The sequence below is a fragment of the Carettochelys insculpta genome, chromosome 8 (genome assembly GCF_033958435.1).
Source record: "Carettochelys insculpta isolate YL-2023 chromosome 8, ASM3395843v1, whole genome shotgun sequence".
NCBI lineage: Eukaryota > Metazoa > Chordata > Testudines > Carettochelyidae > Carettochelys > Carettochelys insculpta.
The window spans coordinates 13,050,018-13,063,706 of record NC_134144.1 but is presented as its reverse complement, the minus strand read 5'-3'; the positions used below and the strand labels follow the sequence as shown (position 1 = coordinate 13,063,706).

Genomic DNA, 13,689 nt, shown 5'->3' with positions numbered 1-13,689 from the left:
AAGGCAGAGAGTGTAAATGCTGTCTCCGTTTTGATGGAGAGATTGGATTCTCAAGCTGGGGTCATGTGAACAGATCTGGGAGAAACAAAATTCCTCTTTTACGCTAGTTGGAAGGTTGATCCTGAAACCTTTTTTTCCTTTGTAATATGGGATCACTGTATGGAAGAGGCTGAAAACCAGAGACCCAGAGTCAGGAGTCCTGCACAGACACAAGTAATTGGACAATGAGCATTACACTAAATGACCCAGGTATTGGTCTCTTTCAGCTCTAACAAGTCGGTGTCTCCATTACCACCAAAGTTACAAATAATGGAGGTTTGGAGGTTGCTGGGAAATAAAAATAAAGCAGCTGTTGGAAGGATAGTGCCATTCCTTCAGCTAAGGGTGATTATCACACCGCACCACATCCTTGAAATTTGAGCCTGGCCCTTTGAATATCTCTGTTCTTTCACACTCTCTCTTGCTGGTTTAAGGAACTTAATTTCCCTTGGCTGCCATAGCAACAGGCAAACAACCTCCGATCACAATAAAGAGGATGGCTGTGTTTCACAGGTCCCTGGATGTACCAAAGCAACCAGAACAGAACGAACAACAAGTACACAGAACAGCGAGGAGAAAAGTAACTGATTCTGCTTGTAATTGTGAAGGAGACTGAGGACTCTGGGACCCCAGTGAGGATTTTCTGCTATTTGGAGCGGCTCATTAAGGAGGATCTGGTCTCTAAATTAACATACTTCATAACAAAGATCATGTTTACAAAGCTCTTTTGTTGACTGCTCTGATAACAAGTTTACCGTTTTAGAGACAAGATGAGAGGTCACTAATGAAAAATGTCCAATCTCTCCCTATTAAGCCGTGGTACTGGACAGGTGGTCAAAAAATCCCAAGAGAAACTGGAGGTGCACTTTGAACCAGAGGTGAGTCCTGGTTACAAAAGTGCAGCAAACAAGCCATGGTGGGTTGTACCGTATTCTTCTGTTCTATGATTTTAATGAATATCAAAATAACTGTTATACAGACAGAATAATTTTCAGTCATGTCTTATTTGTTGTTGGAATTAAAATGCCTTTCTTAGTAACCTAAGAAGCATGCATGCCTGCCATAGTTAAAACTGAAGCATTCTAGTTCCAGATTCTCAGCAAGCAAGTTAAAGAAACAGAAACTTGCACATAGAGGTCCTTAGGAAAGATCTTAAATATAAAGAAATAGATTTTTCAGGGGATATCCTTATTGTTTGTTCCTGTTTTTGTTGAATATTAGAAGAATAGGTTACTGATATACATGTCAGTTCTGCATGGAGTTGTGAATCAGTACCATACAGCTGAAGTGTATTGAACTAATTTTAAATAATATTTTGTAAAACCCACAGAAACTGCACCATCCAAAGTAATTTTACAGTAGTTACAATAAAAGATTCACTTCACTAAAATATATACATTACAGATATGGTTAAAACAATTAATTTCTATAATCAATCTTATACTCCATAAAGCCTGGAGTTCAGAATTACCCTGTTGTGACCAACTGCAAATCAGAATTTTTTTTTTTTAAGGGAGTGTGGGTCATAATCTGATTGCTTTCAATGGAATCATCCCAATGTAACCAATCAAGCTACTCTAGTTTGCTCCAGTGTAAAGAAGACCAAAATCTGTCGCAAATGCCTGTCTCATTTACATCGGTACAATTCTATTGAATTAACAGAGTTGGATCAGAAGATATGTGAGGAAAATTGGCCTTGTTTGCATGTTGTCATCTTCTTAGCATGATGTAGCAGGAACCTGCCATTTCAGATCCCTAAGTACAAACCATGGGAACCAAGTATTGTTATAAGTTAGGATAAGTATAATCATGTAATGAAACTGTACGTAGCTGAGATTCGAACAATGGTACTAAGTATCGGAGAGGTAGCCATGTTAGTCTGTAGCTTTGAGAACAACAAGAAGTCTTGTGGCACCTTATAGACTAACAGACATTTTGGAGCAAAAGCTTTCGTGGGCAAAGACCTGCTTCATCAGATGCATGAGTGGGGGGTGGTTTCAGAGGCATATTTAAAGAATGGGTTCCCAGTAAGAGGGAGGGCCACAGCTGACAAGGTCTATTCAGCAAGGTGCAAATGGCCCAGTATCAACAGTACTTGTCAAAAGAGGAAAAAACAAGTTAAATCAGACAGGGGGATGTGAGCCTTTATCAGAGTCTAATGGGGAGCTATTAGCACCCACAGTTACAGAACAATGGTACTGTAACTCTATGTCAAGGAGTCCCACGGGGTAGCCATGTTAGTCTGTAGCTTCACAAAAACCAAGCAGTCCTGGAGCATCTAAAAGACTAACAAATTTATTTATTAGGTAATGAGCTTTCATTGGTAAGAAGTGGGCTTTTAATTACCTTTAGGTAATTATTATTTATTTTATTAGATTAATTATCATTATCTAATGAATTTGTTGCTCTTTAAGTTGTTACAGGACTGCTTTTTCTATGTCAAGGAGACCATGTGCATGCATCTATGAACAGAACAATTTGGAAGCTTCCGACTAATTTGAGGTTGTGTAATGCAGAGTTTCTTAAACTTTCTGAGACCACGGCACACCAAACACTAGTATTTTTTATACAGAACACCTATCAACATTTTCTTCAAAACATTGTTGTCAGACAAAAAAAAACCCAGCAACAAATCAATGAAACCAAAATGAAGTAATTTAATTAAGTACCATAGCAATGAAATATAACATTGTATCTACTTTTAAGAACAGAAAATACATACATGCACCACACATAGTTGCCAGTTGCTATGCTGCCGCGGCACACCTGGGAGTTGTTCACAGACCACCAGTGTTCTGCAGAACACAGTTTAAGAAGCACTGGTTGAATGAATCATACCCACCAGGTCAGTGTTTTTACTGGAGAGACTATTACATAGCTACATTTCAGGTCTCTCGTCATGGTCTATAACCAATAATACAACAGAACATAAGACTATAAGAACATAAGAATGGCCATTACTGGGTCAGACCAAAGATCCATCTAGCCCAGCATCCCATCTGCCAATAGTGGCCAGTGCCAGATGCCCCAGAGGGGGTGGACCGAAGACAATGATCAAGTGACTTGTCTCTGCCATCCATCTCCCGCCTCTGTCAAACAGGCCAGGGACACGATTCCTACCCACAGTCTAATAGCCTTGTATGGACCTAACCTCCATGAATTTATCTAGCTCTTCTTTGAGCCCTGAGTCCAGTGCAGGCATTGCATTTAAGGACATACCAAGGAGCAAAAGGCTCAAGACTGTCTACCGTGCCTATGCTATTTCTATACCTATCACAACGGTATTTGAGGGCAGCAGGTAGAATCTCAAGATTAAAGAGCAGTGTCTGAAGATTCCTCCGAAGTACATGGTCACTGGTCACACGCTTTGCTGTAAAATGTTCTGCATTGTCACCCAGTGCACTGCAAAGATTTGATAGGAATTTGAGACAGATCCCCATTCATGGAGAAATCCCCTTATCCGACCACTGAGCAGAGTGTGGTTATGAATATACTGAGCACAATATATTCTGCACTACAAACCGATCAGTAAGTGCTACCAAAAATAATAAAGGACTTTTAATAATAAAAATTTAAAAAAGAGGAAGCTGTTTGGGGAAGGAATGAGGTTTCCAAATCTGTTTGCAGAGCATCCGACACAGTGGGACCCTGATTTCTGGCCCTGATGTTTGACAATATTCAATTATTATTTCTATTATTATAGCAACAATAGGCCCCAATGTGGGATCAGAGCCCCATTGTGCTGGACACAGAATGCTAGACACACACAATGTTCAGACAGTCCATGCCTCAAAGAAATTATAATGATTACACAGAAAGGGAAAGCATTAAGAACATACACATTGAAGTGCAATTGTTTTTAATTACTAAATTCCAGCCAGTTAGTATTTACATTTCAAAACCATTGATCTATTACTGGAAGAGAAATGTTTTTTGTGTAACAAACTGCCCTCCCATCCTAATGGAAATTAACATAATTCAGCATATGATTTTAATCCAGACCCTGACTTTGAAGGGTCTTAAAAATGGACTGGGATGTCCTATTAGGGATCAACATGCACTTGACTTTAGAACTTAAGATTTTCAACTGACATCTGCCACTTTTCTGAGCAGAGTACGTACAGTACTATGCTAGACAGTTCATGAAAACATCTAAGAAAAGCTTTGTGCCGAATCATGGAAGTTAGTGGTGGAAAGGTCAGAAGAGTCCATCTAGCTGAAAATCCTTGTATTAGAGGATTGTTCCCTTTAGTATATTTGCGAGTGTTTATGTTTAATCTGGTACCAAGTATCTGAAGCGAGGGATTACCATCACTTGAGCCCATTCCACAGCTCAACAGACCTGCTGGTGATAGAGGCAAGGAGAGGCCAGCGAAGCTGCCCAGTAATGTCAATGACAGTTCTAGTAAATCCTGGCCTACACTTGCAATGGTGTGCAGAGCACGTGTATTTACACACAGCACTGAAAGTTTCCAGCAGCAGGGAGACAGCAAGATACCATACTGCTGAAAATAACAGATGTGACAAACCCGCAACTGTCTCTTTAGGGGCCCTGCACTTCCAGGCAGCTCCTTGTGTGCCTCAGAGAGACCCTTTTGTTGCCCTGGAGCTTCCCAAGGGCAAGGTTCTCCCTTTACCAAGCCATTTTCATCACAGGTTAGTCTTGAGTGAGGGTGGAGTATAAGCACCTCCAGGAGAAGGGTGGGGGCAGTCCAGACCCACCCACTGCCCTGGACTCCAGCCCAGGAACCCTAGGAGGGAAGGGCGCTAGCAGGGCTTTCACCCCTGCCCCACAGCAACACCCTTTCCCTGGTCCTCTGCACCCACCACTTCCCTCTGGTACCTAGTTGCTGGTGTCCTTTGGCTTTATGCAGCCTGTCCTGCTCCGTACTGTTCTGGGTCCTCCAGCCTTCCTTCTCCCTGGGCACCGCTCTCTCCCTGCTGCCTGGGGAAACCTTTTATAGGGAGCCTGGAGGCCTTAACTGGTGGCAGGTGCTTGTTTGCAAGCAGTGGCTGGCTGACTCCTAACAAGCCCCAGCTGCCTATCCAGCCTGCAGGGGCATGTTAATGATCAGGTTTGAAAGATGCTAATGAGGTGTTTTCATGAATATGCAGTGCCTCATTAGCATAATGGCAGCCACGTCGATTCGAAAGTGCAGCTTTTCGAATCTCATGCTGCCACGGGAGACGGGACCTATCTTGTGTTAGGAAGAAGGGGCTTTTGAAAACTGGGGGGTCTTTTCGGAAGGTGCCCATCTCTGCGGGCAGTTCGCAATTTGAAAGCTGCACTTTCGAATCGCCGTGGCTGCCATTATGTTAATGAGACGCTGCATATTCGAACCCGATCATTAACACGCCCCTTCCAAAATGTTTGGCTTCTATTAGATCTATACTGGCAGCTCCTTCTGGTCTGCCACACAGAGAAGACGCAGGAGGCACTGCTTAGACATGTAGAGAGCTGTGTAGGGCATATGACCTGGAGGGGGATTCAACATATAGAACATCTGTTCTACTCTGCTTACTTAAGCCACAGTGACTCACTATATGCACTGCTATTTATACCCAAACTAGCTGCGTGTGCAGGGTCTGTATGCCACACACTGCTGAATATATATAGGCAGAGGTGGAAAAAGTACCCAAAAAGCTACTTGGGTAACAGTACAGCTGCCTGGGGAGGTGGGATGCAGTTAAGTACAAATCACCCTCTGTAAAGCTACTTGAGTAAAAGTACACACGCACAAACCCACCTCTTCATTGTACTCAATTACTCAGAAGTGAAAGTAGCTGCACTTTTACTCTAGTAATTTTGGGGTACTTTTTCCACCTCTGTGTATAGGTACCTTAAGAACAGAGTGAAGCCTTAATGGTCACAATGGATCAAATCCTAAATTTACTAAGTAAGGCCAGAGTGATGTAAGCACATAAGCAAAGAATAATTTCCTGTCTGTCTGGTATACCTCACACTCACAATCCCAGGCTGAGGAAGGCTTTTTCCCCCCCCCCGCAAAAATCCATCCTACCTTTTGATTATTTTCCATGGCAGGACTATTTGAACTGGAAGTCTCGTGAAGGTTACTGCCATGTCAGTGGATTATTGAACCAGAGGCAGTTTATGAAGGGCTGCTGGGGTCCATATCTTCCTAAAACCTACAGCACAAAAACTGGTGCTCTGGTTCTCTTCTCTGAAGATTTAGCAGAGCCCTCATGGAAACAAAGAGGAGGAAAGAGGAGCCAGCGAGGCAACAGACAGAGAAGGAGGAAACTACACATTGAATTGCACACGCTCCAAGATTTGACAAGAGCCATCTTGGCATATGGGGGCAGACAGGTAAGAGCACACAGGAGGTTTCTTTCAGTACCAGAAATGAGATTACAGGAGGAGCCTTAAAACACTACTTCTCTTCTAGAGAGTTAAACAACGTGGGATTGCAGGAGTCCGGATTATGTGTCTTCTGACTTAAGAAATAGGTAATCAAGTGATCCCTTTCCTGTCATAAGGAAACAAGCTCCAATAGGATGAAGCAGGCTTCCATATTCACTCAAACACTAAAGCGACACCTCCATCATTCTGTTATTCTCCTCTTCCCTTTCAGTGCTCCCTGGTATATTTATATATGGGTTGCAATTTTATTTGTACCAGTTTCTTTTCTCTGCAGCCAACTTGGAATGAAGTCCTAGCTCCATTAAAGTCAATGGGAGTTTTGCCACTGAACTTCAATGGAGCCAAGGCTTCACTCATTGAGTTGGTCCCAAACAGCCTTGGTCAAGGTCAACAAACACAAGTGCAAAGTCCTGCACTTGGGACAGAAGAATCCCAAGCATTGTTACAGGCTGGGGACTGACTGGTTAAGTAGTAGTGCAGAAGAAAAGGGCCTGGGGATTACAGCAGATGAGAAGTTGGATATGAGTTAACAGTGTGCCCTTGTAACCAAGAAGGCTAACGGCATTTTGGAGTGCTTTAGGAGGAGCATTTCCAGCAGATCTAGAGAAGTTATTATTCCCCTTTATTCAGCACTGGCGAGGCCAAATCTGGAGTATTTGCGTCCAGTTCTGGGCCACAGTATAGAAAGGTGAATGCACTGGAGACAGTCTACAGAGGGCAACCAACATTAGAGGGGGCTGGAGCACGTGACCTACAAAGACAGGGAGAAGGATTTGGGCTTACTTAGTTTGCAAAAGAAAAGAATGACGGCTGATTTGATAGACTTCAACTTCCTGAAGATGGGGTACTAAAGGACATGGAAACAGCCTGTTCTCAGTAGTGATGGATGGCAAAACAATGGTCTCAGGTAACAGTGGGGAAGGTCTAGGTTGGATATTAGGAAAAACTATTTCACTAGGGCTATGTCTTCACTAGACACCAAAGTCAACCGTCAATATGCAATTTTAGCTTCGTCAATTGCATAGCTAAAATTAACTTATTGGCAGTCGACTTCAATGTCTGTCTACTCTGAGGAGGGTGAACGGGAGCATTTCTCCCATTGACCTTCCTCAACCCTTGCCTCTCGCAAGGAGTTCTGGGGTCGACTTTGACCCTGGAATGCATTGTTTCACACATGTGCAAATCAAAACCCCGGAAGACTGATCCTGAGCAAGTCAATCTGCTGCACTAGTGTGGCTGTAGGCTGAGAGGGTGGTGAAGCACTGGAATGTGTTACCTAGAGAGGTGATGGAATCTCCATCCCTTAAGGTGTTTTAAGTCCCAGTTTGACAAACTCCTGGCCGGGATGATTTAGTTAGGGTTGGTCCTGCTTTAGGCAGGGGGCTGGACTCAATGACCTCCTGAGGTCTCTTCCAGCCCTAGGGTTCTATGATTCTAACTCTCCCCTATTTATATAAAAGTGAAAAAAATGTTCATGGTAACATGACATTTTTCATCCTTGATGTCAAAAAGAAAGTGTTGCTTTCTGTCAGCCAGCCATTCTCATGCCACATGAGCATCATCACATAAACCCCTGTATTTCCCAAGCTAGGTTATAAATCTCAGACTTACATGACACTATTTTATACTCTACTTGTGAACATTCCTAAGCTCCACCCATCCCAATGACACAATTATTTCTGTGCTTTAGTAATACACAGGTGCAGGAACACTCATCGGAAAAAATTTGTGGGTACTTAGCACCCAGCAGCAGCCAGCTCTCCCCAGGTGACTACCCTGCTGATCAACTCCTCCGCCTCCCACCTACAACCTGCTGCCATCAGCTGTTTCACTGTGCAGGAGGCTCTGGGAGAGACAGGAAGGAGTGGGGACAGGGTGTGCTTAGGGCAGGGGTGGGGGCTTTAGGGAAGGGCCTAGAGCAGACCTGGGGGCTGAACACCTCCTAAGCCTAGAGCCAGCTGGCACCTGTGTATGATGTTGATGTTTATGTTGTGGTTACCAGTAGCAATTTCAGCCATGTCAGGGTCCCTGCTTGTAGCATCCTACTTCAAAGGGGAAAACAGGAGAGAGATTTTTAGGAAGATATGGACATAGTATCTAACAGCAAAATATATGATAGTTGTTACTCCCACTTGTCTGGGAAGGGTTGTGTAACTCAATCTTGGCTCCACTGCTCATGAGGTAATGAGCTCATCCCAGATTTATAGCAGTTTTTTTACAACATCCCTCATAACCACTTATGTTATATATATGTGTGTGTATATTCACACACACACAATGATCTATATAAAGAGAGACACATGTAAGACAGACACCTGTGTAAGACAGTAAGTCCTCAAATTTAATTCACACATGGACTGTTAATTGCAGGTGAGTATCAAACATCAGGGATCTTCACCCAGCATCCACCCAAATCCACAAATGTCACTTCGTCATCGTCGTCGTCATTGAGTCAGAGCTCACTAAATGTTTTAGGAGCCAAGCCTGTACAGGAGCTATGCAAGTCACTCTCATATATTCTGTTATAAGGATCAGTTTCAGAGACTGAAAGTTTTGTACACGGGGTTAGATTGTGCCCATGGGCACCCAAGGCAGGACAGTGAGGGCCTCATCTCACTAAGAGACCAGTCGCCACTGTGGTTGGAGCACTCCAGGCATGAGACATGAACTATGACAGTATTACATGGTTGACAAATTTACAGATGCTGGATCAGCTCCTCAGCTGTGCCACAGCAGCATCTGTGTAGCTCAGCATTTTGTGCTACCTCTGTGGTTCCCTGGTCCTGGGGTAACTGGAGGACTGCTGAAATCCCACATAACTTAATGCACATTGGAGGGCTGCTTGAAGTTGCACTTGGCTGCCCATGGCCAATAGCTCTGATGGATTGAAGGGGAATTCTTGCCATGGCCCCTTGTCCCTGCCCATACCCATCAGACCTGGGGAAAGAGCCTCTAGTCTGGCCCCATACCATCAGGACTTTCCCTAAGACAGGAGACTCCTCAGGAGGCCAATTAAACTGGCTTTGCAGCCCCTTTGCATTACTGGGTGGGTGCAAATGGGCCAGGGCAAGGCCAGGGATCTGGTACACGGTGTCTTGCTACTTCACAATTCTCTTAATAAAGTGCCAGCAAGCTCACTTTCTGCAGACAGACGATGATGCAAAAGTGCATTTGCAGGCAGTAAGAGAAATGAGTGGGTGGAGGCTTGTTGAACAGATTTTTGGAAGGCTGCCCTAATGTCAGGGTTGGTGAGTTGGAGGAGGAAGAGGAGACAGCACCTTGTGGAGCTAGTTCCATACATTCCAGCTACCATTAGTAATAACTACACAGAATCCAGCCTTCAGAAAAGCTACCACAAAATTTGGCCTGATGTTTAGAAGTGCATTCACAACGCGAGACACTCACTTTAAAATGAGTATGTACGGGCCACGCATGAGGGCCTGGGGTCTTCTCTTTACCTTTTCTGGAGCTGCGTCCTGTCCCCATTTGTAGTTATTGTTTGCATTAGGTAGCACCTACAAGCCCCAACCAAAATCAGGTATTGTACAGATACAACCTCTGTCAGGTATTGTACAAAAACAAAGTGAGACCAGCTCTGCCCCAAAGAGCAGGCCAGCTAAACAGACAAGACAGAGAGAAAGGAAGTTTTATTGTCATTTTACACAGACAAGAAATAGATGGCCTAGAAAGACCAAGTGGCTTCCTCAGGGTCACATAGGCAGTGAGGGGTGCAGCTGAGCATTAAAAACAGATATCCTAAGTTTCAGTCCAATGTCTTAACCACGGATCCAATCCAGTTCATAGCCAGAATCACACCTGCAGCTCAGGAAGAAGCCAGAGAGAACTTACAGAAGTTCTAGTAAAATTTGTGGCAATGCAAGCATAGGGTGACCATATCTCCCTGTCTTAAACATGGAGCAGGGAGAAATTCAGGGCTGGGATGCCTCCTTCCAGCTCCACCGAAGTGTGGGGAGCTGGGAAGGGGGCCACAGCCACCGGTGCTTCCCAGAGCCCTGAGGAGCCAGGAGGCAGACAATGGTCCTCTCCTGAGCCTCGGGGAACTGGGAAGCCACTGGTGCTCCCCATCTCCCCAAAGGTGCAGGGAGCTGGGAAATGGAGCACTAACCCACCCTATCTTTGGAGGGCCCCCTCTTCATGTGGCCTGAGAGCATGTAAGCTCTCCATGTGCTCTCCAGCCAGCAGCTGCGCCTGTGCACGCTGCTGAGGAAAAAGGTCAGATGGTGGAGGGCCAAATACGGGGCAATTAGCTCCTTTAAGACATAAGTTCCCTCCCAGTACAGGACGGATGGTCACTCAGCCCAAGCACCCATAATCCCAACAAACACCAGCCCGGGAATTCTCCCAACATTCAGAGGGAACCATGGCCACTTGGCTTTGTGCAGCCAAGCGAGTCCTGCATGGGAGTTACGGTGGGGAGAGTCCTAAACAGGAAAGGCCACTGTCACTAACCTGGCAGCTATGAGATCAGTTTAAATTTTCATGGTTAGAACACCTAGGACCCTTTCTGTTGCAAAATTAAATCTGAGATTCTTAGCCTGGCCATTTAAAGGATCTCCTGCTCCGTCCCTCTAACATCCCCCAGAAAGTCAAGTCTGGGGCTTGCAGGCTAGCACTGGCCAGAGTAATGTTTAATGTCGCTCCTATTGGGAGGCTGAACTCTCTGCTGTGTTTGTCAACAAGTATGCAAATGACCTTCTGTGCACTAGGACCTAGACTAAGAATACCAAAACATTTCACATGCACCACTGAGAATAGCCATTGGTTAGTAACCACTTTCAGTCACCATCTAACTTTGAATCAGCAATCTACATGTGGAAAGATCCAGATCACATTTACCACTATCATGACTACCATCCAGTCCTGCTGTACATGTACAACAAACGTGTAAGCCATTACAACAGTAATGCAAGTGTAGTGTACAAATAGAGAGGAGTGAAAGCTCCAAATTATTAGCCACATTTTGTGATAAATATTTTAGAAGCTTTAATAATTACCTCATGGATGTCTAGAGCAGTGGTTCCCAACCTTTTCAGTAACACGGTATTCTGCAATGAGACAAACAATTCCACGGTACACCCACTTTTTTCAGCTGAATCAATAGCTCATAAACATCACATTTCCTTATTTACTATGGTCATAGTCTTACTAGAGAGGTTTGCAGCGTAGTCGTGCACACAGCAAGTTAAACAAGGATCAGCTCCATGAATGTTTCAAATCCACCACAGAATACACCGTCTTAGACAGCGAGCACAGACACATTTTCGAAATCCGCTCAACGCCATGTTAGGGCTGTCAAGAAACAAGTAACCACTGAAAGGCGGCTCCCCTCCCCGCTACGCCATTGGAGCCAGGATGTGGCATTTAAACCACCTCTCCACATCAACAGGCTCCCACCCTCACTCCCTCCCCTTTGCCATATTAGGGAGTAGGGATGGGCTCCCTGCCAGCTTGTCCAGGTCGGGAAGCAGCACTTCAGTGGCCTCTATAACAGGGTCCTGAAGAGTCGGCATTTCCCCTTACGATGGCTCTGCAGAGAGCCACAGCGTGGGGAAATTGACAAAATTTCACGCCACACTTGGACAGTTCCCACAGTACACCAGTGTGCCATGGCACACTGGGTCAAAACCACGGCTCTAGAGTTTTTGACAAATCTTGTTTTACTAATTATCTGAATTGCAGTAGCATTTAGAGACCATATTCCAACTGTAAAGGCATTCTACAAACATATGACACAAAGACAGTCTTCTCCCCCAAAGACTGCATGCTTTTATAATCTAACAGGCATTTATTAAATAGTCATTTTCACTGTATGTAACACACACATACTCCCTAAAAAGCCAAATTAAACCAAACACTTAATAATTTAGGCAAGTAAAACTTTAGGAGACACTTCAAATACTTTAGCTCTACTGCAGTTAGCAAAATGTAAATAGTCAGAACAACTATTTACACAATATGTCTGATTAAAATTATCTCAGATACCAAGAATTCTATAAAAAATACTTTCAGAAGCCTGGAAACAATCCCAAATAATGACCCTCAGCCTGGAATTTACAGTTAAAATATTAATCCAACTTCTTTGCCTATGATATGAAAATTTAGCTTTAGATATAAGAATGCATACTGATGACCCCCAATTAAATATTTGGAAAAGTCCCAGAAAATTCAGCCCATGCATATTCAGGAATGAACATTTGGCACACTCCTAATTATGGGACTTTTTAAAAAAAATAATAAAGAAATTTCAGTAGCAGCATTTAGGTCAGAAGAGTAGCCCTATCCCAGTTCTATCACATCAGAGTGAAGATATCCTTTTGGGATCAAAAGTGAGCTCTTTAAAAGAGACAGCCTTCAATAAATCTTCTGAACCAGGATCTGAACTAATGAGGAAGACCTCAGTCCAATCAAGGTAGCTCTTGCCTAATGCATCTGGCATTTTGGAACAGATTAAACTGATTCTAATGGTCTGTGATGTAGCTTTCCCTTTAAAAACCCTAGGATACCATTAATAAATATTGGACATCCCACTAGGAATCTACACTTCTGGAGTCAATGCAAAACATCTTATGTGAAATCACTACCCTACTGTGTCATCATGAGCTACATCAGTGAAACCAGGCATGACATTCAAAGATTAAAAGAAGAGAAAACGAATACTGCTGTGACCAAACACATGAAATCATGTGCTGACTGCCGCAAACAATTAGACTTGAGCAGGGATATTTTCAGACACTTGCAAATCATGTGGCTGCAGGAGGTCAGAGGAAATGGGGCTGGGATTAACCCATCCTCAGCCATAATAGTGCTCTATTACTGAAGCAGTGTTATGAGCCATCAGAGTAATAATGAAAAATGTTCATTTTTGTAACCACCCTTGAGACAAATTTCATTTTTTTCTGCTATGAATTATGGAGCTCGCCCTGATTAATAGGTTTGCTCTACAATATGGGAGACCAGGGTAAAAGCTTTCTTTCACCAAACCATCAGGAGATAAGGACAGCATGCAAGTCACATATTCAGTCCTTTTGAGGAAGGAGGCGCCTCATGTTAGTCTGTCTCAACCCTTCTGGAGAGTGTAGGTGTGTTGTTGAAGGACAATAAGTAGAGTCTAGGACCAGTGTTTGTGGGTAGGTGGGAGGTTAGTAGTGGACCTTGAGAGCTCCCAGAATGTATAGAAAACTCCAATGCAAACTGAATTGGGCAGAGAAGGGATTTAAACATGGATCTCCCACACCCCAGGTGAGTGC

General features: G+C 43.8%; 1 protein-coding gene across 1 annotated transcript in view; it reads left to right on the top strand.

The window, feature by feature from the left end:
* The first annotated feature begins 618 nt into the window (after positions 1 to 618).
* The window catches only part of KIAA2012 (KIAA2012 ortholog), a 97,231-nt gene continuing 84,160 nt past the window's right edge, over positions 619 to 13,689 (top strand). Inside the window, exons 1-2 of the mRNA XM_075001416.1 lie at positions 619 to 917; positions 6,083 to 6,367. Coding sequence (XP_074857517.1) covers positions 831 to 917; positions 6,083 to 6,367 — 372 coding nt within the window. The 5' untranslated portion in view covers positions 619 to 830. The remainder of the gene's footprint in view (positions 918 to 6,082; positions 6,368 to 13,689) is intronic.